This window comes from Acanthaster planci, linkage group LG08 (genome assembly GCF_054643075.1).
Source record: "Acanthaster planci isolate LZ-2023a linkage group LG08, COTS_SCS, whole genome shotgun sequence".
Taxonomy (NCBI): Eukaryota; Metazoa; Echinodermata; class Asteroidea; order Valvatida; family Acanthasteridae; genus Acanthaster; species Acanthaster planci.
The window spans coordinates 20798981-20821384 of record NC_141784.1 but is presented as its reverse complement, the minus strand read 5'-3'; the positions used below and the strand labels follow the sequence as shown (position 1 = coordinate 20821384).

General features: G+C 42.3%; 4 protein-coding genes across 8 annotated transcripts; 2 read left to right on the top strand and 2 right to left on the bottom strand.

The window, feature by feature from the left end:
* Positions 1 to 115: 115 nt before the first annotated feature.
* On the top strand, positions 116 to 4437 carry LOC110976891 (uncharacterized). Of its 5 annotated transcripts, none has more exons than XM_087140350.1 (6): positions 125 to 202; positions 855 to 1107; positions 1195 to 1604; positions 2272 to 2449; positions 2667 to 2906; positions 3320 to 4437. In XM_087140350.1, exons 3-6 carry the CDS (start codon positions 1360 to 1362, stop codon positions 3380 to 3382), a joined length of 726 nt encoding a protein of 241 aa, XP_086996476.1. In that variant the 5' UTR covers positions 125 to 202; positions 855 to 1107; positions 1195 to 1359; the 3' UTR covers positions 3383 to 4437. The 5 variants fall into 5 exon arrangements, with proteins under 5 accessions (XP_022086279.2, XP_086996476.1, XP_086996478.1 ...); XM_087140352.1 differs by having other exon boundaries at positions 126 to 202; positions 907 to 1107; XM_087140351.1 differs by lacking the exon at positions 125 to 202 and adding an exon at positions 209 to 333.
* A 189-nt stretch (positions 4438 to 4626) lies between these two features.
* Positions 4627 to 9421, bottom strand: LOC110976881 (ribulose-phosphate 3-epimerase-like). Its single transcript, XM_022230565.2, has 8 exons — positions 9102 to 9421; positions 8304 to 8461; positions 7703 to 7779; positions 7083 to 7114; positions 6755 to 6862; positions 5969 to 6103; positions 5336 to 5422; positions 4627 to 4866 (listed from the first exon to the last, which is right to left on the bottom strand). The coding sequence occupies exons 2-8, from the start codon at positions 8429 to 8431 to the stop codon at positions 4744 to 4746; spliced, it is 690 nt and encodes a 229-aa protein (XP_022086257.1). The 5' UTR covers positions 8432 to 8461; positions 9102 to 9421; the 3' UTR covers positions 4627 to 4743.
* Positions 9422 to 11034: 1613 nt separating this feature from the next.
* Positions 11035 to 13438, top strand: LOC110976159 (uncharacterized). The gene is made up of 4 exons (XM_022229220.2): positions 11035 to 11258; positions 11784 to 11991; positions 12081 to 12232; positions 12631 to 13438. The coding sequence occupies exons 2-4, from the start codon at positions 11828 to 11830 to the stop codon at positions 12690 to 12692; spliced, it is 378 nt and encodes a 125-aa protein (XP_022084912.1). The 5' UTR covers positions 11035 to 11258; positions 11784 to 11827; the 3' UTR covers positions 12693 to 13438.
* A 1197-nt stretch (positions 13439 to 14635) lies between these two features.
* On the bottom strand, positions 14636 to 22404 carry LOC110976336 (alkaline phosphatase-like). Its single transcript, XM_022229525.2, has 12 exons — positions 22242 to 22404; positions 21647 to 21796; positions 21138 to 21220; positions 20169 to 20319; positions 19150 to 19382; positions 18750 to 18924; positions 18387 to 18544; positions 17768 to 17963; positions 17369 to 17500; positions 16819 to 17010; positions 16424 to 16570; positions 14636 to 15630 (listed from the first exon to the last, which is right to left on the bottom strand). The coding sequence occupies exons 1-12, from the start codon at positions 22303 to 22305 to the stop codon at positions 15443 to 15445; spliced, it is 1869 nt and encodes a 622-aa protein (XP_022085217.2). The 5' UTR covers positions 22306 to 22404; the 3' UTR covers positions 14636 to 15442.

The window sequence follows — 22404 nt, the reverse complement described above, 5'->3', positions numbered from 1 at the left end:
CCCACATACAGCCCCCCCCCCCCCCACCGTCAGCACACGGTTTTTCACATAATGCCGCGGCCTTGATGGTGTTTCATATTGCCCATATAGCTATAGAGGGCGGGCTCTATTATAAACGCAAACAAGACGAATTTAGCCAGCGAGCTCGCAACCAACAGACTTTCAGAGGTGATATGATAGGCCTTTGAGAGAAATTGTTGAGGTAGGCCTACACAGAGTGTCTTTATCTTTTACAAATTTTGTGTCTTTTTTAATGAAAGAGTTAGAAACTGACGGTAATTTCATCTAGCCATCGATTGTCGAGGAATTTACCGCAAGGTCCAAGGAAAAGTGGTAGGCTCCGTATGCCTAGATTTATTCACGAAATACATTTGATACAGGCAGTCGACAGTGATGCTTTTTTTGTCGTCTGCTCAGCTCAGCTTGAACGTGTGTGTTGAATGTTCACATTTGTAAATGTGTATTGTGTCAAGTGAGTGGACAAACTGTGTCTCATCCAAATAGCATAAAAACTAGTTCGTGGATCCATTAATTTGCATGATTTTTAGACGTGTTAGGCAGAAAGAATTCCACGTTTTTATATCGATATACAAACATCATTTGACATGTTTGATCTGTTAGACCATGGAGGTAACAATCTTAACTTACAGGCCAGATAGGCCTAGGCCTACTTGATAAGTAAACACTTCAATAGTTTCCTTGCTAAATTTGACATTTTAGGACATGTTGCCCTTTTCTGATGGCGGATATCATCTAGGCCTACTTTGGGCCATGAGAATAGAAGTTGTAGATTTCCATCCTAACAATTTCAAAACACAGGAGGTAGTTTTTCATTTTTCATTAATTTCTTTCAGCCTCTAAGTACGGACACTTGTCCAGTATAATACTACCAAACTACTGTTATAGGCACTCGCTGTATCCAAAGTCTATTCGTGAGTGGAATCACCTCGACCAAGACCTACGCATCGCCACCGATGTCAAGAGTTTTAAAGCCAAGTTAGAGGCCATCAACATCAAGATGCTGACTTGAAAGGCTCACTTCAATATCTAATCACAACTTTGCACATGACCCCCCCCCAACGTATGCGACAACCAGCAATGGTGTTTGTAAGTGAATGGACAGATACATTTTTCAAGGACTATTTTGAAATTGTTACTTAGTACTACTAGTACCGTCCTCATTTTTTTTTTCAGTTTGCAGCACCTGTGGTCAATCTTGTTCAGTAACAGAAGTTGCCAGAAATACCTCTGGCAGCTAACGTACACTCAGACTCATACACCGGACCTTTATGGTAGCATGCAGTCCCTTTAGATTTGAAGGGTGAAAAGCACTCTTTCTGGGCATCAAGGACTGTAGCCATGGCAACAGACAGTGGTGCAGATTTGGCTCGCCTCCCAGATGAGATCGTTTTGTACCATGTTCTGCCGCTGCTCTCCATCCGCGAAGTGATTTCGTGTAAGCTGATATGCAAGAAATGGCGCCGCCTCGTGACGAGCTACATCAAGAGGCTAAGGGTTGTTGACTTGTCACCCTGGGATTGCATGGTGACGGAGGACCTCCTCCTAGGCATTGTGAAATACGCATCCAGTGTGAGGGAGCTGAGGTGATTACTTGACGTGAATTGACGTAAATCCAGTTTTGTGTGCTAAACTAGAACCAGTCGTGGGAAAGAAATGACCAATTGCATTTTGGATGGAATGTAATTTTCACCAAGCAACTGTCTCCAGTGCTTCACCAATATCTGTGCTTAAATGGCATCATGAAATTGGCCCCTGGAGTCTATTATCGAGAAGTCATAATTTCTTGTGTTCATGAGCAAGATATAGTACAGCAATTCCTTTTAACTGTATTTCTTAGTTTCTGGAAAGAATTGCATGAGTTTGGAACACTGAGATGTTTTGCATACAGGCTGTCACAAATTTGCATAAAATCTGGTACACCAAGTTCTTTAAATTCATGTGAACATAACAATTTGAATTTTCCATTCTCCACTGCAGCTGTACCTCGTGATTCAGGGCAAGCTTTTGTTTGGTTACATAAGAGACGCCTTGCACCAATACACTGTTTTCAATGGATAAGGGCACAACGGAACCAGTCCATTCCAGAGATGGTGGTCGCTATGTAAAAATTTGCCTCGAATCATGAGGTACAGCAACTTTGTCTTTAGTCTGGGGAACTCAGATTGTTATGTTTATGTCCAATCAGAAAACTCAGTGTACCAGACTTTATTCAAATGTAACTCGTGAAAGGCTTGTTCTCTGTGCATGAAGATTAGACGGCTGTTGGCGTGCCGTGAGGGATGGAGCTGTTCTCACCATTGCCAGTGTGTGTCACAAGCTAAGAGTCTTCACTGCCTATAAATGCGGGAACTTAACAGATTTTGCTGTGGTATCGATGGCGGAGAAATGCCCTGATCTAGAGGAAGTAGACCTGAGCAGTTGCTACGGGGTGAGTCTGTACTTTGCAGTCAAGCTATCAAGTCACCATGGTCAAGTCTCAACTCACTCAAGTCAAGTCTAAAGTCGCTCTGCTTTAGTTTCTAGACACTCTGTTTAAATGCCAGACGGAAGTCTTGTGATGTGTGAAGTCAGTCTGGTCAAGTATTGAAGTATCCTCAGATGCGTTTTACTCAGTCGTGGATCTATTACAAATTCCTGTCTCTTAGATAACGGATGAAGCGCTTTGTGGTTTGGCAGACCACGCCAAGAACCTGAAGGAGCTACATGTCAGCAGTGTGTATGGTGTGACAGACTTTGGTGTCAGCCAGCTGGCCTTCAAGTGCCATCACTTGCAGAGCCTCGATGTGAGTTACTGCTACAGGGTCAGCAACTTTGGGCTACAGGGCTTCTTAGATAAACAAGCAGGGCTCGCCTTGACTGAACTACGAATAAAGGATTGTGTCAAGGTAAGCTGCAGGGATGCCAAGTTTCTGCCTTGTTTCTTTTTTGTGTGCATGTAGTTGTTAGTACTTCCAACTCGCGGCACAAGACGTCATAGTAGACAGTGGATATGCTTGTCACTCTCTCGTGTCAGTGCCATGTTATGGAAGATTTGAACTTTCAGTCTGCATCATTGTGGCTTTCAACTTCCATAGGATTGAAAGTTTTCAACTTTAATAAAACCCTTGCTTAAAACCTTGACTAAAAGCCAGTTTCTAGCCTTTTAACCGTATTAACAAAATTTTTGGGGTCATTTTTCACCTTACTGCGGCCAAAGCTCAGAATATGCCCCAAGACATTAATTACCATGGCGCCCTCCATTGATCATGCATAGGGGCAATGGCATGATGACTTTTTCCTTTGATTCTTCCCCTTCAAGGTCACACAACCCATCATATTTAAACTTATGCAAGCTGGTGTGGCAGTCAACAACATGTTCTGATCATCCAGAGAAGTACTGTCCATGTCTAACATTGAAGCGAGCAGGCCTGAAGGGATCCAGGTGGTTCCCTGAAGCCTAGTAGGGCGAGTACCAAGCGTGCCATACAGGACCACAGCATCACTGGTTGCCGGACTGTGGTGCACACTCCTCTTCGAAATATGGCCTAGCGACCCACAGCTTGACCCAAGTTGGTCTACAGGTGCATTGTACAGAGATTGGTGTCTAACCACAGTCACACGTCTTGCTGTGTGACTTGCATGGAGACTCTATGGGAGTATTGCCCGTGTATCTACAGCACTGGTTTTGAGTGAAATAAAATGCCGACTGATAACCCTGGACAGTGTGATAGTCAAGTACCTTTCCATGAGTTATACAACACTAGGGATAGGGGATAACCAGTGTAATCAACCCCCCCCCACACTTTTTAAGTCATTTACTATGCCGTCCCTTGGCTTACACCACTGACTTCATGATCTCACCCGGGATGGAGGCCATGCATCCCCTCCACAAGAAGAAATCTCCGCCCACAGTCCCGGGATATGGTCAATGAAGAACAAGTTAACCAGCAAGTCAAAATTAAGCATGTTGTACACAGCCACTAAGCCATGGTCATCTCAAATTCTTTTTTACAGAAGCACGTCAGTTCTTGTTCAGAATTAGTACAAGGGACGGGTAATTTTTTCACAAAAATCACTTCTTCAAGACCAACTGTAACTCCAGAAAATCTTTGTTATTGAGAAGTGGTACCAAATGTGTAATAATATCTGTTTATGTCTATTTGTTTATGAAAACAAGGCTACCACATGGTGAAGAAATAATGGAAGATTGGCTTTGAAGTCTGTTCCATAAAACATTTCATAGTCTGGAATTTCCTTTTCAGAATTGTTGGCAGTATAATTGCAAGATAAATTGGTATTCATTTTATCAGGTTTGAGACATTCTTCCGAAGAGTGAATTTTAACGAAATTTTACGTCCTGGAGACAACTTTCTGTTGTAAGCTGAATTTTTATTTTTTTTTATAAATCAAAGAAATAATAACAGACGAGAAAATGTATCCTTTGTTTTGTGCCTTTCTTTGCTTGATTTGTAAATTAACAATATATTAAAAGTGAGCAATAGTTGTTTATACTAATGTAAAAAATATTAAATTTGATATCGAAAATGAATTTCAGTCTACACTTTCAAAGAGCCCATCTAATTTCCAAATATCAGTGAATATTTGCCCACCCTGAGCCATTTCTTAAAAAAAAACCAAGGCTTCCCTTGTGCTCTTATAATAATGCACGGCAAGTTTGCTATCACCTGAAATCCCGTCACAAATGTTTGCATTAGCTTCCAAATAAACCCTGGTAACGTGGAACTATCTGTGTAAATTGGCTTGCTCGATGCGTTCATTGACGGCACTGCGCAGAGTGTGTATGACTTGTCGTTGGTTGTCGCTCTTCATAATGGCGCTCCCTGATACGATCATGTTGGCCCCTGCCTGTCAGGACAAAAAGACGAAGGGGAACAAGTCCTTGCAATCTTTAGCAAAATGAAATATCAAAGGGGGGGTGGCTTGATTGAGTCCAACTTGTGGTCTAAGGCAGCAAAAGGGGATGACCATGCGATTCAAAAGCTGGGAAAGTAGGGTCAGGGTTAGACTTGTCTTGAGTCTAGGGACTAACGTAATGCTGACTCCATTTAGGATTCTTCAGTAACTTTATTTCAGGATCATCTTTTACTTACACCTAGTCTGAGTGATCTTAGGAAGTCAACCCTCCCTGACTCGACTCGTAACCTTCAATTTCACTGCCACCACTATTTATGCTGAATAACTGTGACATCCTTTTCTCCAGACTACGAGTTCATTAGTATGTGCCCCTGTAAACTTGGAAATATCAAATTCCACTTAGCACGAGATGACCACAATTCCAACAACCCAGATACTATTGACCAGTCTGAGGACTGACCTTTGCGACTGCATCAATGGTCGCTGGGCCCACACCACCATCCACTTCTATGTCCAGTGACTGGTACCTGTTTCTTAGCTGCTCCACCTTAAAAAAAAAAAAGAGACCAACCATTGGTCAACATGTTCAGGAGCCTCTAGTGCATTTTAAAAAGATTTATTTGTGACATATTTAGCGGGATTCGAACCCCTGTCCTCTGTAACACTGTACAGATTCTCTACCGCCTAAGTCATCAACCCTGTTGGTTATCTCTCAAATCACCAACATATTTGTTCATGGATACTCGACTGGGGCTACAGTGCCATCACCTGGTGGGACAGATCATGCCAAGAATCAAGATGCTAGTAACATTGCCCATGCCGGTAACCCGGGAATGACCATCAAATATCTCTCAACGGATGCCTCTTGTTTTAACAAGTCATCAAATAACCATCAAGATTTAAGAATCCTCTTATCGGCTCCCACGGAGAATTGTTCTACGTAGCTTCTGTTTAATATCGAGAAAAGATAAGAAAGATCTGACTGTAGTGTTTCAGCCGCCTCCAAAAGTCTCGCCCACGTCTGTGAGTGAAGATGAAAGTCTCTCTCTAGATTTGATTTAAAGCCATACAAATTATCCATTTCTTCTGTTACCTTGGACATCATGTCTTCCATGAACTTTTGCCCTCCGAATCCTGGCTCCACCGTCATCACCAGTATCATGTCTGCATCTTCCACATAAGGGAAGACCACTTCCACAGGGGTTGCTGGCTTGATACCAATTCCTGCCTGGGTGGAGAAAAAAAAGTGGATCCGAGTTAAGAATTACACCAGCACTAAACAAGTCACTTTCTATGTTTTAGATTGAGAGAAAAAATGTCAGCAAAACTTAGCAATGAATCGAGCTGCATCCTGAACAGATAAAAAATCCATGGGATGTTTCATTTTGGTCTTCGCAGTTCAAAGTTTGTACAGTTAAATGAAAAAAAAAACCAATTTCGGTTGGAGCAGAGAGCAGTTAGGGACAGATTGGATGGCATGGGAAGGGAAATTTTAAAAATCTGTTTCTTCGTGGTAAGTTTTATCCAAAGAGAGGGCTTGTGGTAACACTGTGTGGATAAATCTCTTGTTGGAAGAGGTATGGTTCTGAAAAGAACCAGTGAGTGTGTACACTGGTCGAAACATCAGGTACACACAGGACGACCACAGCACACTGGTCGAAATGTCAAGTACACACTCGCCAGTTCTTATCAGAACCGTACCTCTTCGAAAAAGAGATCTATCCACATGGTGTTACCCTTCTCTTAGTCTATCCAGCAAAGGTGCTCAACGTGTTATTTCTACATAGAATAAGACGAGTCACTCAAAACAGATAGCCCAAAGAAAGAGGGGGGAGGAGACTAGAAAGGGGAGGAGAAGGGATGTGAACTTGAGCCAGACCTTCATGCCTGCTTCTTTGATGAGTCTGATGACGTCTTTGGGTCTGTCTGTCGCCTCGATGTGGAATGTGTACTGGTTGGCACCTGCTTCTGCCATTGGTTGGATCCACTGGGAAAAATCACAGAAAATGACCCAAATACTGACATACATATGTGCAAGGCATTGTGGGAACTATACTCCGAAGTATTACCAATTCTGCCTGCTCCGCGTGTTAATGCTTTTGAATGAAATCAAATGAATGATCCCTGAAAAGTTCATGAATCCTCACTTAATGGTTTCTTGCGATTTCTTTTCATGTCAAATAAAAACAAATGCCTTTCAGGGTTACCTTCTCTGGATTCGCCACCATCATGTGCATATCTGAGGGAAACAAAAAGGATTAAGTTATATCATTATTATTAATTATTCTGGTAATGACACAAAGGATTCCTCAAAAGCTCCCTGGGCAATGTAGCTTGCAAGCCTGAGGAAACCTGTAGAGAGGAGACAATGAGAAGCAGTTACAGTTTTAGTGGTGGGAGGAAAACCCCAGAGGAATATTCTGGGTAAAACCCATGCAATCAGGTATAGGGACTGAAAACTCAATCTACTTGTGGATTGAGCCAGGATTCGAACCTGGACCGCAGAGGTGGAAGGCAAGGAAAGAACCACTGTGCCAACCTGACTCCCCGAAGTCGCATGTAACCATTTGACATACTCGGAACATTTTACATGTATTTGTTTAGAGCTGTAAAACACCCAGATAGAGGAAACAGGGAATGAGTGAAAACCTGTCGACTTTAACTCATCTTATTAAAAAAATGGGCCGAATGGATGGTATCTTTTGGCAGAAAATCAGCTGATGTGTAACAATCTACCGTGATTTCATTTGCAAATACGTCAAGAGTTTATTCTCTCTGTTGACTCTTTGAGACCTGACATTCAATACTTGTTGCCATGCCAACCTACCAAAGAAAGCTGTCTTCACTTTCTGTCTGAGACACTGCACCATTGGGTGACCAAATGTGATGTTAGGCACAAAATTCCTGCCCCGAAAGAGGAGAAAAAAAGTAAACAAGGACATGGTTATACACGAACTATTTGATGTAGTTGAAACTTTCTCATCAGCGAAAGAAGCCAAAAGCTCAAAATTGGTACATTCACCTGACTTCCTTGAGCTGGCATCTCTATCATGTCCACTGTATTCATGCCATTCACGTGTGCACATTCAGTTGAAACACAAATGTGATGTAATTCCAGCGTCACATCAGTATGGAATTCCTAACCCCTTCCTTGGATTTTGTGAGAGGCACAGCACCACTGGCGGCGGAAGAGGGGGGCCCTCCCACTTTTTCGACTGGGGGGGTCTGCCCTCCCACTTTTTGCAAGTCCTATAAATTGGTGGGGCTAAATGGATTGACCTATCAATGACTGATGCCTGATGGTCTAACAATTGGCACCCCTCCCACTTTGAAAATCGTTCCATCGTTGGTGCACAGCGCCCTCTACAGGTAATGCACAGAGTAATTAAATTCAAAAGTGCTGCAAAAGTCACTGCAAAAGTGCTTACCCGTCCATGACGTCCAAATGCAAGTAATCTGCCCCGCTGTCAAGCACACGTTGGCACTCATCAGCCAGTGAGGAGAGGTCAGAGTTCAGAATGGAAGGTCCAATCTTACACTCGTAGTGAGCCGGCATCTTGTCCACTTTGCAGGTGTACAAATAATTCTGCAAACAAACATGTTAGTACTACTGGTAATAAAGATGAACAAAGAAATTGACTGGAATGGGATTTGCACCTGCGGCATCCGGAATACCATACCGGTGCTATATCAACTGAGCTGTCCAACCCAAGTATGTTGGCAGGTTGGTGACTCTTTAAGTTCCCATTTGTCAGTATCTTTATTTGGGGGCACTAGCCAGAAGCCATTAACCCTGAATCACCATGTAGCCAGGGATACACCCCAATAACACGATACAACCTGCAAAGTGGTGAACAGGAATCATTCAAAGAGGATAGGCCTACAGCTTTTTCAACATGCTGGTACTCAGTTAGGCCCTATTTCCACACTGAAACACCTTTGTTGCAGTGTGAAAATTGGCAGTTTAACTTAACTGCATGATCAGACAGCAAATACAAGACAATCATCAAATATATGAATGTGGCGTCACACTGTCAGAAACTCCAAGAACTCGACGTCCGCCAGGCTACTTCGTGGCAGCGCGGCGGCGGAAGTCGAACCCAGTTCGGGGGGTAAGTGCGACACTCTCGATTCTGTCATGGACGCACTGAAATAGGAAACACAAATTTAAATATGTAAAGCGAGATGGCTCTTTGTTTTCAACATCAGTGATCTGTATAACTCACCGCTAAAACAAAAACATTCTACAAAATTTTCGCTTTAAAACGGCACGATCCTCCACTCTCTTTCTCACATAGGCCGTTTTCCAACTTAATTCGGCTCCGTCTCAGGCTTCAACTGTTTTTTAACTAGCTGACTTTGAAGCTGTAAGCGCACTCATTAGTTTAATAGTGCCACGAAACACCAAATAAGATGCATGAGAGCCAGAAATTAAAGTAATCCAATTTGATCTAAACGCTTCAGGCCCACAATCGGGGATTGGTTTTGGGAACGAAGCCTGAGACGGAGCCCAAGTCGAGTATTGGAAAAGGCCCATAAGCGAGCATTACGGAAGTAGTTTACAGCGCCCTCTTTTGACGTATTTGCAACGAAGAACAGGATTTCTCAAACCAAGATTCCACGTCCACTGCAGGGCGTCTTTTCGTAAATTTGGTGAACTGTTGAGGCAATATGGCTCATTGCACCAATCTTTTGCTACAGAAACAAATAAATTCAAACTCGGAATCATCATCGTTGTATTATAATTGCAAACCTTTGAAAATGAATCATTAGCCTAGGGGGAAAGCCAAAGTGGAGACGAAGCTAGGATTCTGAAAATAGTGCTGACAGCATCTCGGCTTTGCACAGGGACATCGATCCTCACATGCACCAACATAGTTGTCGACGTGGGTTTCTTATACTATCATCTGTGATCATAAGAACGGTTAGGCTTGAAAAGGACTTAAAATCTAAATACAAAGTCTTGTGAATCATGCACTTTTAGTTAATTGGAATGTTTCTTCGGTGATCACGTTGGGTCTTGTACCTCTGTAACTTTTCTATAATCATTCCCAAGAACTTTAATGAAGTACGAAATAAAGGAAGAGCAAGTGGGAGGGCTGGCTATCAAGGCTGTCTTGATTGATTTGACCACCAGTTACTCCTAAACCTCCAGAAACGCTTTGACCGCGTGACTTTCCAGGTCTCAGGTCTGGGGAATTGAATTTTTTTTTCTAAAAATGTCTCAAAATGCCTCCGCTGTTTACGCCACTGTCTTTGACCACGAGCTACCCCAACATCACGCACAAGCTACTTTTAACCACCGACTATTTTTAGACCACTGACTTTTTGAAAAACAACCAACGCTTTATTCTGGAAACTGGACGACAGGTGTAAGAAGTATAATACGCTTTTTTGAGAGATGGTGAATCTGATATATTGTAAAACAATACCTGACTTTTTCAAAATTATTTAATAATCTGAAATATTTCAGAGTTATCTTGAAAACCAACATGAATCTACATCAACCTTGTTTGGGAATGATGGGTCACAGTGTATTGTTTTAAGAGAATCGTTTTTGATATTGACCCCCTTATACAGTCCTCAGCGTGCCCCCTAACTTCATCTGACAGTCAACAACTACTACCCTTCCGTCATTATAAGCTTTTGTTTACTGAAGTCATGTCACAATGTATAAGCTCCCTGGCGAGGTTCAAGACAGGCCTCGGAACTCTCTCATGACACTGAACGCTCTTTTTGTCACGTACATGGTGTCAAGCTGAGGTCATGAGAAGTCATGTCATGAGGAATGCCCCGGTGTAACCTCATTACAAACATCCGGCTCGAACGGAGACCGGAATGAAGTTTCTCACATAATACACGCAGCAAAATTTGGTGGACGTGACTTTGGGGAATCCAGGGGAAAGCTCACGATTAAAATCGAAAGGATATTTTTTTAAATGCTTTTCAAGTCACAGGTTAGAGATTTTGGCGATTGTCAAAATATTATTACTATTAACACACCACAAAAAAGCAGTAATTTTAGTGCACTCCGTCTACTCTTTCCCGAAGGGGTAAGGTTATTGTTACTCAAAAAGTAACAATTTCTACCAAGATAGGGCAGAGTGGGGGATGGAAGAAACGATACTATAGTGATTAATGGTTTCACCCAAACATCCACAGGAGTCCTTCTCTCTGTATATGCTTACAAAAATCGGCAGTTTTACCTCACAAAGGGGCCTTACAATTCTCAGAACATCCTGACGTCAGTCCGGATATTACCATCCGAAACGGTGCAGGTTTGACTATAAATATTTGGATTTTGGTCTTCCGAACCAGAGTGATCTTCAATTGAAACCGTCTAAGTTTGTATGTACGTGGCAGATTGCAATCACTGTCAACAAGTGAGTATCGTCTTTTGAATCATTATTCGGAAAAATAGTAACATAGGGCCTACTGTCTGTCCCTGTGTGTACATTTTGTTGCTCCATTTTACGTCATGTTCTGGAAGTACATGTATGTAACGGTTGAATCGAACATTAAAGAACAATGTGAGTAGAATTACTTTGTTTTGCTCTGTCGCAGTACGGTGACGTTTTTATCAACAAGTGGTAGGCAAACTAAATCTGGTCGTCAGTACAAAAAGGACATGGTAAATCACTAACCTCAACAAAAGAGTTGTTTTTATTTGTAAACAAAAGCACCTGGAAGATTCATAGGTTTGTAGCATTTATTTCAAATGACCAAAAAGACCCTCCTTCCATAGAACTAAACCCAGACCTGAATGGCGAAAGAAAGAAAAAATGACACATTGAAGCCAGAGAGAATTATGTTCAAACATTTGGGAAGATTGGTATATTTAGTAAAAGACGAATTAAAAACCTCCGTGAGATTTACATATGGTGTTATTTTCTTCTAACGAAATTTAGGATAACAATTCTGAACTTGGAAGAGTCAGGAACCAGACGGCGCAATGGCAAGATTCAGCGTGTTTGGGGTGATCTTTAGTCTGGTCGTTGCGGCTTCAGCGGAGAGCGGTGACGACAACCCTTTCGCCTTCGAGATTTATGACGATGTGACCATTGAACCGACTTACGACCCCGACAGTGGCGCAGTTGGCATCCTCGTCACAGTGGAGTACGACCAAATCTTCCATTTTTGCTTTTTATACTTCATAACTTTGTTGACATTATACAAAGTAACATCATTTTGTCGCAATATCTTAGGTTTAAGAGGTCCGTCAGTCAACCATTAAAGTCGGCCGCTTTCTCTCTCCTGGACAAGGATGGTGACGGTTTGCTGACAGTCGAGGAGTGGCGCGCTGAGAGAGGGTGCGTAGCCAACTTCATCGCGTTCCTGACGGATCTGGATGCCAATGGTAACACCACATGAATCTTTTGGGAATATTTGGCAAATGAGCTGGCTTTTGTGATGGAGTCCTGAGATGTTTTTATCAGTGATATTACTTGCTAAATTTGATCTTTGGACTGAATCGCTTTGGCTGCTTAATTGGCTTCGCCTCGTGGAAAATTTCATCAGTTATCTCGTGGTTGCATTCAAAACTTTTTTGTGTGATAAAATTGCGCAATTTCATGACCTTGCATTCAAAATACGGGATTAGGATTTGTCAAAGACCAGGCATCCCCTTGTGTTAAATGCTTATTTTTTCATGACGTTTGCCATGGTATTGACTATCGTAACAAACAAACTATTGTGAAGATGATTATTTTGGTTCGTACATGATTTTGTATTTGTTTGACTTTGGTTACTTTTTAGGAGACAAGAGGATCTCTTGGGCCGAGTTCCAGTCAGTCAGACATGTCTACACCAAGTACTAAAACGCATGCGACAGATTCCAGAGTACCGCCAACATCAGGGGAAGGTTGGGAACCTTATGCGTGGACTCAGCGGCTCGATTTGAATTTCTCTCCATGCCATCCAAGAGTGCAGTGATGAGCTGATTTCTTTCAGCTAAATTGGCGATAAATCGTTTCGGGTGACTTGGCCCACAACATGTCCACCCTGCTTGCACACCAAGGCTGAACTACAATTTATGAGCGTGACTTGAAAATAAACCGCGCCCCCAAAGGAAACTGACTTCATGCATTGCACATCAACGCCTGTGACATTTCAGTGGCAGCCATGTTGCAATATCATATGGCTGTATTCGGACTGGCCGCAATGCTTTGTATTTTTGTCTTAGAACTTTGAAAAAGAAGCTGTTGACCACAAGTAAACACCACAGGATAGGCCACCGGTGTAAGGAAACTTAGCACTCATAGTACACAAGTAGAATGGAAAAGGCGCCGGCGCCGTGTTTAAAGAATTGGAGAATACTGTCACGTGATAAGTAGCCATTTCTAGTTTTGGACGACAGAAAAAAATTTCGCTCCAAGTAAAAACAGAACACGGTCAGAAATGTGTGTGGAACTGAACTATTAATCATTCAAGATTTGTTTTCATTGCTAAGTCTGTTATGGTTAATAATGTATTATGTTATGTTATAATGTATTTGATATATACCTTTAGAGCAATTTTCCAACAATGCTTTAATTAAAAAAATATCATGGAAACGAAACCGAAATCATTTTCTGGATGTGCTGTATTCGATTGTCTCTGGATGTGTGAGAGTGATTTATCGATGGAGATCATTGCTGCAGACAAAAGTATCAATAATTTTCTTGCAAAAGACAAAAGAATATGATATTGTATGTGTCCAGTTAACACATTTCTCGGTTAGCGCCTTCACTGACAGGAAATATTCCCAATGGAGAAAGGAGTGTACTCATGCTACACGTCTTTCCGCAGCCAATCAAATCTGGCTATTTCTGCCCAGTGTAGGACAGCAAGACTTTTTTTTAAAATTTCACTTGTTCAAACACCGCTTGGCATGATTTCCGCAGAACCTTTTGTGACAAATCTCAGTACTCTTGATTAAGCAATGATGTAAATCTATCACGAACTTAATATATGGCATTCTGTATCTACTTGCCCTTTTTCTTATTCAGAAGAAGAGATGATCTCAAGGGCCCATTTTCAGACCATCAGTGACGTCAATAAAAAGAACTAAACTGCACGTAGCTAACCCCGTGATGCGAGACTTGCAAACGGCAATGATCTAGGTTCAAGTGATGTGGTGACTTCTTGGTTTCTTTTGGCTCTCATTGGAAGGATTTTGACCGGTGAATTTCGTCATCACTTCCACTTGCGCAGAAGGAATGCAAACAGGATCATTCTGAGTTTGGATCAAGGTTGAGTCAAAGCTTCTCCCGAGGTCTCAATTCCTGGGTCACCTTATTTTGTCAAATGAAATGAAAAGTCACTAGCATCCTAGAAAAGGGCACTTAACACTGAAAAAATTGGCAAGTAGAATGGATCTGATAAAATCGCAACTATCAGTTTGTTTCTTTCATTGTTCAGATCTTCTGGGCAAAGTTTTTGTCTAAAATACTAGAAACAAAGGAAAGGAGCCTCCGTTGCTCTGGGGAAATCGTGGTCTCTTGGTCCAGCGCATGGCTCATAGGAAAGGGAACGACGTGATTACAAAGTTCTCCAAGGTTGCTTCAGTATAAGGTGGGTTTTGCTTATGGCAACATTGGGTCACCAGATGGGATTCCATGTGCTGTATATCACTCGTGAGAGTTCACTGCCAATTTAAAGCAGGGAAACTTGTCAAGCAAAAATGTTGACGAAGAAGCTGAGCCCTGATTTTACAGCAGGCCCAGGACCAATTTACAGACTGAGACAATCCGTGGACAATAGTACATCAATAAAACAACCGTTTGCAAGTCTAATATCTCAAAATTCTCTTTATTTCAGTCATTTAACTTTCCACGATTTCTTGAAGGAAATTTACTCACGGTTGAGTTTGGTTTAGCTTTCCACGAAAAGCCCTGGAAACTACCCTGAGAGCCTTTGTGTAAACAATCGCAAGCAGGGGAAACCAGAAATTAATCATTACTGTTTCTTATAGAGTTAAAATTATCTGTCATTCTTTCAAAATTGTATTTATGTTGTGTTACCATGATCCTTGTACAAAATCATTCCAAGACTCGTGCGGTACGTAAAGAAATTTTGTAGGATTAGAACGATTTCACAGTAAATTAAAAGCTTCATCAAAACATTAAGAACGCATCAGAATGAAGATTTCAAAATAAAATTCATGAAGCGATCTTCAAATCAGAAATTTTCAAAGTAAATGAAGAGAGACGGTCAAAATTTTCATACTATCGGCTAGATTTACAAGATAGTGCGCAAGTGCAAAGAACAACCAATCATGAATTTTCTTATATCACCTCTTCTCTTCGCATAAATGATTCAAAACGAAAAAACTCTTCAGTGCTGTAAACAACTAATTATTTGAATTCGTTCCTCTTGACATCTTTGGGAAGAATGTAAAACAGAGAACACTCTACATTTTTCGGACTGTTAAAATGAATTTACCACCCCATGGCAAGCAGATGATGCTTGTGCAAACTGCCCATGTTGATTCCAAATACCCGCGGATATTTCGTAAAGATATACTCTGGTTACTGCAGTTTAAGCAATGACCACTCAAGAGAAGACTGTTGTTGAGAATACGGCCATTTTAGTGGCAATTGGGTGCGAAGTCCCCGATGCAGGCGGCATACTGCATGGCGTGCATGATGTAGTTCTGTTCGTGCACGGAGTGGAAGAGATGCGACATGGGGCCGTGGGCAAAGATGGCCACGTCATCCCCAGCGTGCGCTCCAGGTACTGCAGCTATCAAGGCGCTCTGCATGTAATGGGGAGCCTCTGAAATGAATTACACACAGTCGACAAGGAAAAATGAACTCACCACAATTCGGTCGAGTGGAATTCCATCAGTTTTGCCAGATTGTTTGCTTATTTTTCTGGTAAGTGTTAGGTTAATTGAAATATTATGTGCTACTCATACCGATGACGAGTTTGGTGGGTTTTTAGTAAAGAAACAAAAATTAAAATCCCAGAGAATATGACGAAAAATTCAAGAATTTTAAACTGGACATTCACGCTTGTTACCGCCATGTCTTTTGACCATCCACCCCGATATTACGTACACAGAGACTTTGTCTTTTCCAATATCACTTATATGCCAGCTTCACTCCTTTAGAAATGTTTTCGTGTTACAAAGCATCTGATCTGAAACGCTTCAGAAAGACAGAATTAGTTAAAATAGCCAGAACAACTAGATACCATTTCATTCGGTATTACTAATGGCAAAACACGATTTAATGGGATTCTCTGAAGAAAAAAAATGAACGAAGTCAGAACACCTGAGAGAAAACGATCAACAGAGTCGCAACGCTGTACCTTTTCAATGGCCAGCTCACGCTTCTTGCCGCCAAGGCCATTTGTGCGCATGCGTGCATAATTATGAATTTATTAGTGAAAAGGTCTATGCCTATGCGCACATAATACCTTTGTAAGTGAAAAGGTCAATGAGTCTGCAATTAAATGTGATTGAGATTTGACCAATCAGATGACAGAGAGGGAAGGATCTCTGAAGATATGAGGTCGATTAACACCTGTGTACTTCCTAAAAGATAACGGGACGATTTCAGCTTACGTGTGTCGGTCTTGCTCGGGTCGGGGCGATGACTGTTTTCTTTAAACGATTTCTGGACTTCAAAACCTCCAGGCCCGATACCGTAGTTCAGGGTCGTGTAGGGCAGCCCATCGCTGAAGATAATATCAGACTTTTGCTGGTTGTAACCTGAAATTATACATAGGTTAAAAAACCAGTTGAAGGTAGGTTCGTTTGATGTCTTCAATGGGGGATCTTTTTTTCTACACATAATTACAGCCTAACACACAGGAAGCGTTAGGACAGAGCGATCAACGGCGCGGTGATGGAAATCGACAGATATCACCAAATATGGTCATAACTGTGGCGGTCCAATAGCAGAAAATGGTGTGAAACGCAGGGCGTGGTTTCTACGCCCAGCGGGCGGTCGGTCTTACCAAGGATGGGATTGCCTCTGACCGGGTATCCAGTGATGGTCAAGGTGTGGCTGTGGTCAGACGTGACGACGGTCAAGGTGTCGGTGCCTTTTGTCAATTCCAAGGACTTCTCCACGGCCTTTTCCATACCCAGGGATTCGGTCAGAGCAAGGTGGGCGACATTGACGTGGTGGGCGTGATCGATTCTACCCCCTTCAATGAAGCAAAAATTAGTTAAATAACAATATTATCATAAAAGTAAACATTATAAAGGGGTCAGTGATATGCAGTGTCGCTGTTAATTCTGTGGTGTTACATAAAGACCTTGTTAAATCTTTACTGGACCATGTTGTTCAAGCAGGTTAAATGCAGATTTGTTTCTGGTGCAACACATGTAACATAAAGTAAAATCATCCTCAAACTAAATGAGCTCTTTCCCGTGGCTTATTTAGAAGGATTAAGGCGTATCAGTACGGAGGTCAGAAGGTAAATGGAAGTATAAATGGAAAAACCACTCCAGTTTTGACCAGTGCGATTTAGTTATGGTAAATCGGTAAGTCCATACACACACCTTCCACAAAGAGGAAATACCGCCTGCCACCCCTGGACAGCAAGCGGATGGCCTGCTCGGTCATCTCGGCCACGGTCGGTTGACCAGCCACGTTGTCCGCTTCGTAATCAATGTGGTCCGCGTTAAACAATCCTGGATTTAAGTTTTAAAAATGAAAAAAAGTTTATCTTGATTATTTTTAGCCACTCAGCGGCAAATCTGTCGGGGAACAGCAAACTAGAATCTTCTCAACGAGTACCGGTAATTTTCTGAGAGTGAGGTTATTTTGATTGACAGAAATCTTTAGAAGGTTGGTCGAATGTTAAGATATTAATTTGGGCTTAAATAAGCTTTGGACAGAAACACAGGGCCAGAAGACACCTGCGCCCCCCAAATAGTGCATTGTTTTACATTCATTACCAAGGACGTAGTCCGTTCCCTGTACATCCAGATTTTGTAGTTCATCGAGTTTCGTGATGTACTTAGCGTTTCCTTTTGAGTTGTATCTTGCTTCCCACTCTTGGATCAGGTCCAACGAGTCCTCACGCTTCCCAGAGCTGCCGCCCTCGATGTAGGAGGTGGGTCGAAACTCCCTCCATCCACCTCCCAATGCCACCTGCAGGATGCAGTTCAGGCGTAGATTTGAATAAGGGTAGGCCTACATTTTTTGTATTCAATTGAATCACTTCTGCCTTTGTGCTTGCCTACAGAATAACAACGAAATTGAAACGCTCAGATGACCCATAAAACAAGAGTGAAACTGGTACCAAAGTTTAGTCTTTTGTTCTACCACTAATCTGCAGCAAGAGGAAAACCAAATCTACTGTTTTCTTGATGCATGGTGGTAGTGTCTTTAAACTGTCTCTGAAATTGTCTTTCCATCGGCCGAGCCAGATTCTGTCCGCTGTTTTCATTGGGTAATTTCTGTCATCACACGAAGTCATATCGTTTGGGGAATCGCACCCCCCGTTGTGTGTTCTGAAACTCTTGTTTTTTTTTCTTATTTCATCATCTGCAGAGATGCAAGAACTTTACTCACGTCAATGTCCATCTCACTTCGAACGAACTGTTTAGCGATGTCATCGCAACTGGTCCCGTCAGTGTCGTGTTCCCAGTGACGGTACGGGACGTGAGCGTACAGGCCAGCCGGCGAAGCGTGCGTGATACGGGTGGTTGTCACAAAACCAACCGCCATCCCTGAGTAAAGAAATTGTGACCAGCTCAAGTGTGCCAGTTGTTGTTTGTTTAATGGTTTTTGAAAATTTGTAAAGATCGTTAAAATTCTCCCAAAATTTTGAGGTGTGGACAAACATTTCGCAGCAATTTTCATGCACTTTCGAACCAAACTTGAAATCACATTCGGTGGGGATTCGAGTTCTGCTATAACCTAGGAATTGTTTACCTGCTTCCTTGGCGACTTTGAGGATGGAGGACACCTCTCTACCAGCAGCGGTGTCGCAATTGCGGTACAAGGCGCGACCATCTAGTCCAATGACTCCCTTCTTGGTCTTGACTCCCGTGAGATAAGCCGTGGCAGTCCCGGCAGAGTCTGGCACTTGGTGATCAGTATTGTAAGTCTGACGAGGTGGAAAGACAAAAAACGATACCAAGCTTATTAAATTCTCATTACAACGGTCAAATGAATTATTTATTCGCTCCGTGCTATGAAAAGACTTCCTTATTCTTTTTTCAAATTGTTACAAATAATGAACTATTTAACGGCATATTCCATTAGCATGCAGGATATCCATTACCAGTTTGTCACATGAAATGGGGAGGTAATTTGGGGTTCCATTTCTAACCTTGGACAGACCGATGTGAGGGAACGCCTCGTAAGACAGCACCGTCTCTTCTCCCGGATTCCCTGCATTCTGACCTTTCAAGATGCGCGTGCTGACCACAGTGGATATACTCATCCCGTCACCCAGGAACATTATCACGTTGTGGGCGATTTTCTTGTTCTGTTTGGCGTCGTCCAGGGCCTTATGAAGGCTTTCGTAGGCCTGTCTCCTCCAGTGCTCCGGATAGTCAGTGGCTAGTGACATTAAATTGGATTGGCGATAATGTCAATGTCGGCTGCAATACTTGGAATTTTAAGAAGGGAAATTTTGTCAAGGTAAAGCAGTCAGTGTTGTTGGTGCAAACTTGCCACGTGGACGTCAGTTAATATAGCATCAGTGACGCGCCTTTGATAAATGTTTGCTGCCACCAAGAGTCTGGAAGAGGCTTCATTTGGCATGCGCCTCATACATCCACTTCCGCTGATATTTTCGTGTCTTGAAAAGACCCCGTAATGGATATGGTGGATTTGCACGACTGACAGACCCCACGTTTCCCTATGTAACTGTTCGTTTGCTTAAAAATACCTGAGAATTTTCTATTCACAGAAATGGTGTATGCAGTTGCATGAACTTTGGACGGCAATGTCTTTGGGTGAGCCTATGAGGGCGCTCTGCAAAGCAGCAAGTAACACGTGGAGGTGTCATGAAAGGTTGCTATAATCTTTCCAGTCGTGCAGTCAACTTTGCAATGCCCAGTGTGTGTATTAAGATTATGCGCGTGCGCGTTGTGGAAATGTCACCGTAAAATGCGCAGACACCTCCTCAGGAGTAAATTCGTACGCTGTCGAGTTTCACAGTAGAAAGATCACTAGACAACCCAGAGAAAAAACCTAGAGACACGGGGCAGATTCGTTGTACTCGTAGGGTCTGGACTAGAAAATGAACCAGGCCCGCGATGGTGACTGTGGGCTTCATACACGCATTAGACACCCACGCCAGCCTATCATGCTTTGATCTCGATAAAAAAAAATGATTCTCACCTATGAGAGCTGGTTTCTTGCAAACGTAGTAGAATTCTTTGTCGCATTCCACATTGTTCCAAGTTTCTGCATATTTGTCGCCACCGGTAATTGCGCAGAGGTTGTTATCTAAATCGTTTGGTTGACCAGGATTCCAACTTTCAAAGTTCCTCTGTCATTTTGACGTAAAGGAAAGTATATCCTCGGTGACTGAATATAATCAACTAAGAAGATCTCGAAGTCAACCTTTTTTAATTGTGCAAGTTATAAAGCATGAAACACCAATGGTGTAAGTTTGAATGGGGAGGGGAATTTTGGGAGCCCTCATTTTCGGGGGGGGGGGCGCTCAGTGGGTTCGTTCACGGTGTACAATCACTAGATTGTGTCCCCCTCTTTTTTTGAGTGAGGCACGGAGGAGACAAGGCTACATACCTCGAGCTGTCCCTCCTAGTTACGCTATTGTCACGGTGATACAAAGCAAAAGCTTTAGAATACTTACACTGGGATTTTACCCCAAAAATCACCAAAATATGTACATGTATTTCCAAATAGAAACTAAAGAAATGGAATTGGAAAGAGGGGAAATAAGACTGGAATGAAACCTCCATAATCTTCAAAAAGTACAGGCCACTTTGAAAGAAACTCGAAGTGTGTGTGAAAAGTCGATGTATACCTTGCCGATGAGTTCACCTCAGTTAAGGTGTAAGGTTAATTAGCCTATTATGAGGTAAATGATGAACACAATAGGAGGGTGCTCTTTGGTTTGGGAAAGTTCTTTTGCGTTTATTCCGATTTCACCCACTTTGGAGGTATCCTCCAATAATTCTTGTCTCCGCCATGTTTCAAGAGGGCTAATCGGCTCTTTTATTTCTCAGGTTATATGCACGTGGGGAAATTAGTCGCAGACTCACATAATTATGAGTTTGACTAGCGTCTGCATCGTTCTAAGGGGCAATATCTTCTTGGCCGATCAAACGTGCCGTTCCTTACCTCGGAGAAATCACTCCACCTGAACTGGCCTTGGAACGAATCCCAGATGTACCCGATCCAGAATTTAGTAGCGCCGAAGTTCTCTGTCAAAATAGTCAACGGGTAAATGAAGGCTTTGTGAAACTTTGGATTTCTGTCGATATAAAAGCACGACCCAGTGGGCAGAACGTCCAAGAGGCGATTTTTGCTTTTATTAGTAGTATTTTTTGTTACGTACAACACGCTGGGGAAACTTGACTTGAATAAAGGCTGTAATCATTGCTCTCGAGATTTTTTTTCAAGAGAAGTAAATTCCGACATTTCATCGGAGGAAGCTTCCACGAAGCGTGAAGACTATCCCCTCTTAAAAACATAACAACTGCTCATTATAAAAAAATTCTCGTAGACATTTAGTTATACGATTTATAGCATCTGGATCGTATATAAATACGACGCTCCTGTTGTCTTACTTTAAAAATGATCACAGAAAAAATAGGCCTATGACTCCCCCAAGAGTTCAAAATACGCACGTTTCAGGAACAACTGTTCTTTATAGCTGCCAATGCTGACAACTGCCGCCCCTTCCTTCGCGCAGTTTTCGTGGGACTCCAGCCACTCCACATCCGTCTTGTAAAGTTTGTAGCAGTAGTCACCGAATGATATCCAGTCACTGTCACAGCCTGAGGGAAATCAATCAATACTCATGATGATTATTGTGCTACTGGGAGTGTACCCGAAGGACTAGTTTCGATTCGTTTTCGAGAAAGGAAAACCCCGTGCAAGGACGAAAATAATGCATTCAGCTATTTTTATCTCTCTCTTTTGATCTCAGTTTTAAATTCTTCCAATTTAACATTTGAGTCGTTTTCGTTTTTGAATTGTCCTTTGTTTCATGTTGAAAAGAAGAGAGCACCGTAAGGTGTTGTTATGTGGTGCTCTGGTGTTGAAAACAATAAACATTTTATAGTGTTTTGTGGTAAGACTGTAGCCTTGTTCGATATGTTGACGATTTGGGGCCAACCAAATACGCTCTTCAGAGATATTCGCTTGAACAGATTTGATATAAGAGTCATTTCTAGATTTCTGCCACAAAAAGTTTGGAGAAAAATGTTGGAATGTACTCACCTGCTACACAGTAGTGAGTGGACGCCGCTAGCAGCAGGACAGTCAGAAGCCTCAGACGCCCCATGGTGCTTGAAGAAATCTCGCCTCGGATGGTTAGCAGGGAGAGAGAGAGGCAAGGATTATGTGTGCTTTCACGAGACCAACAGCTATGCCACACCACCAA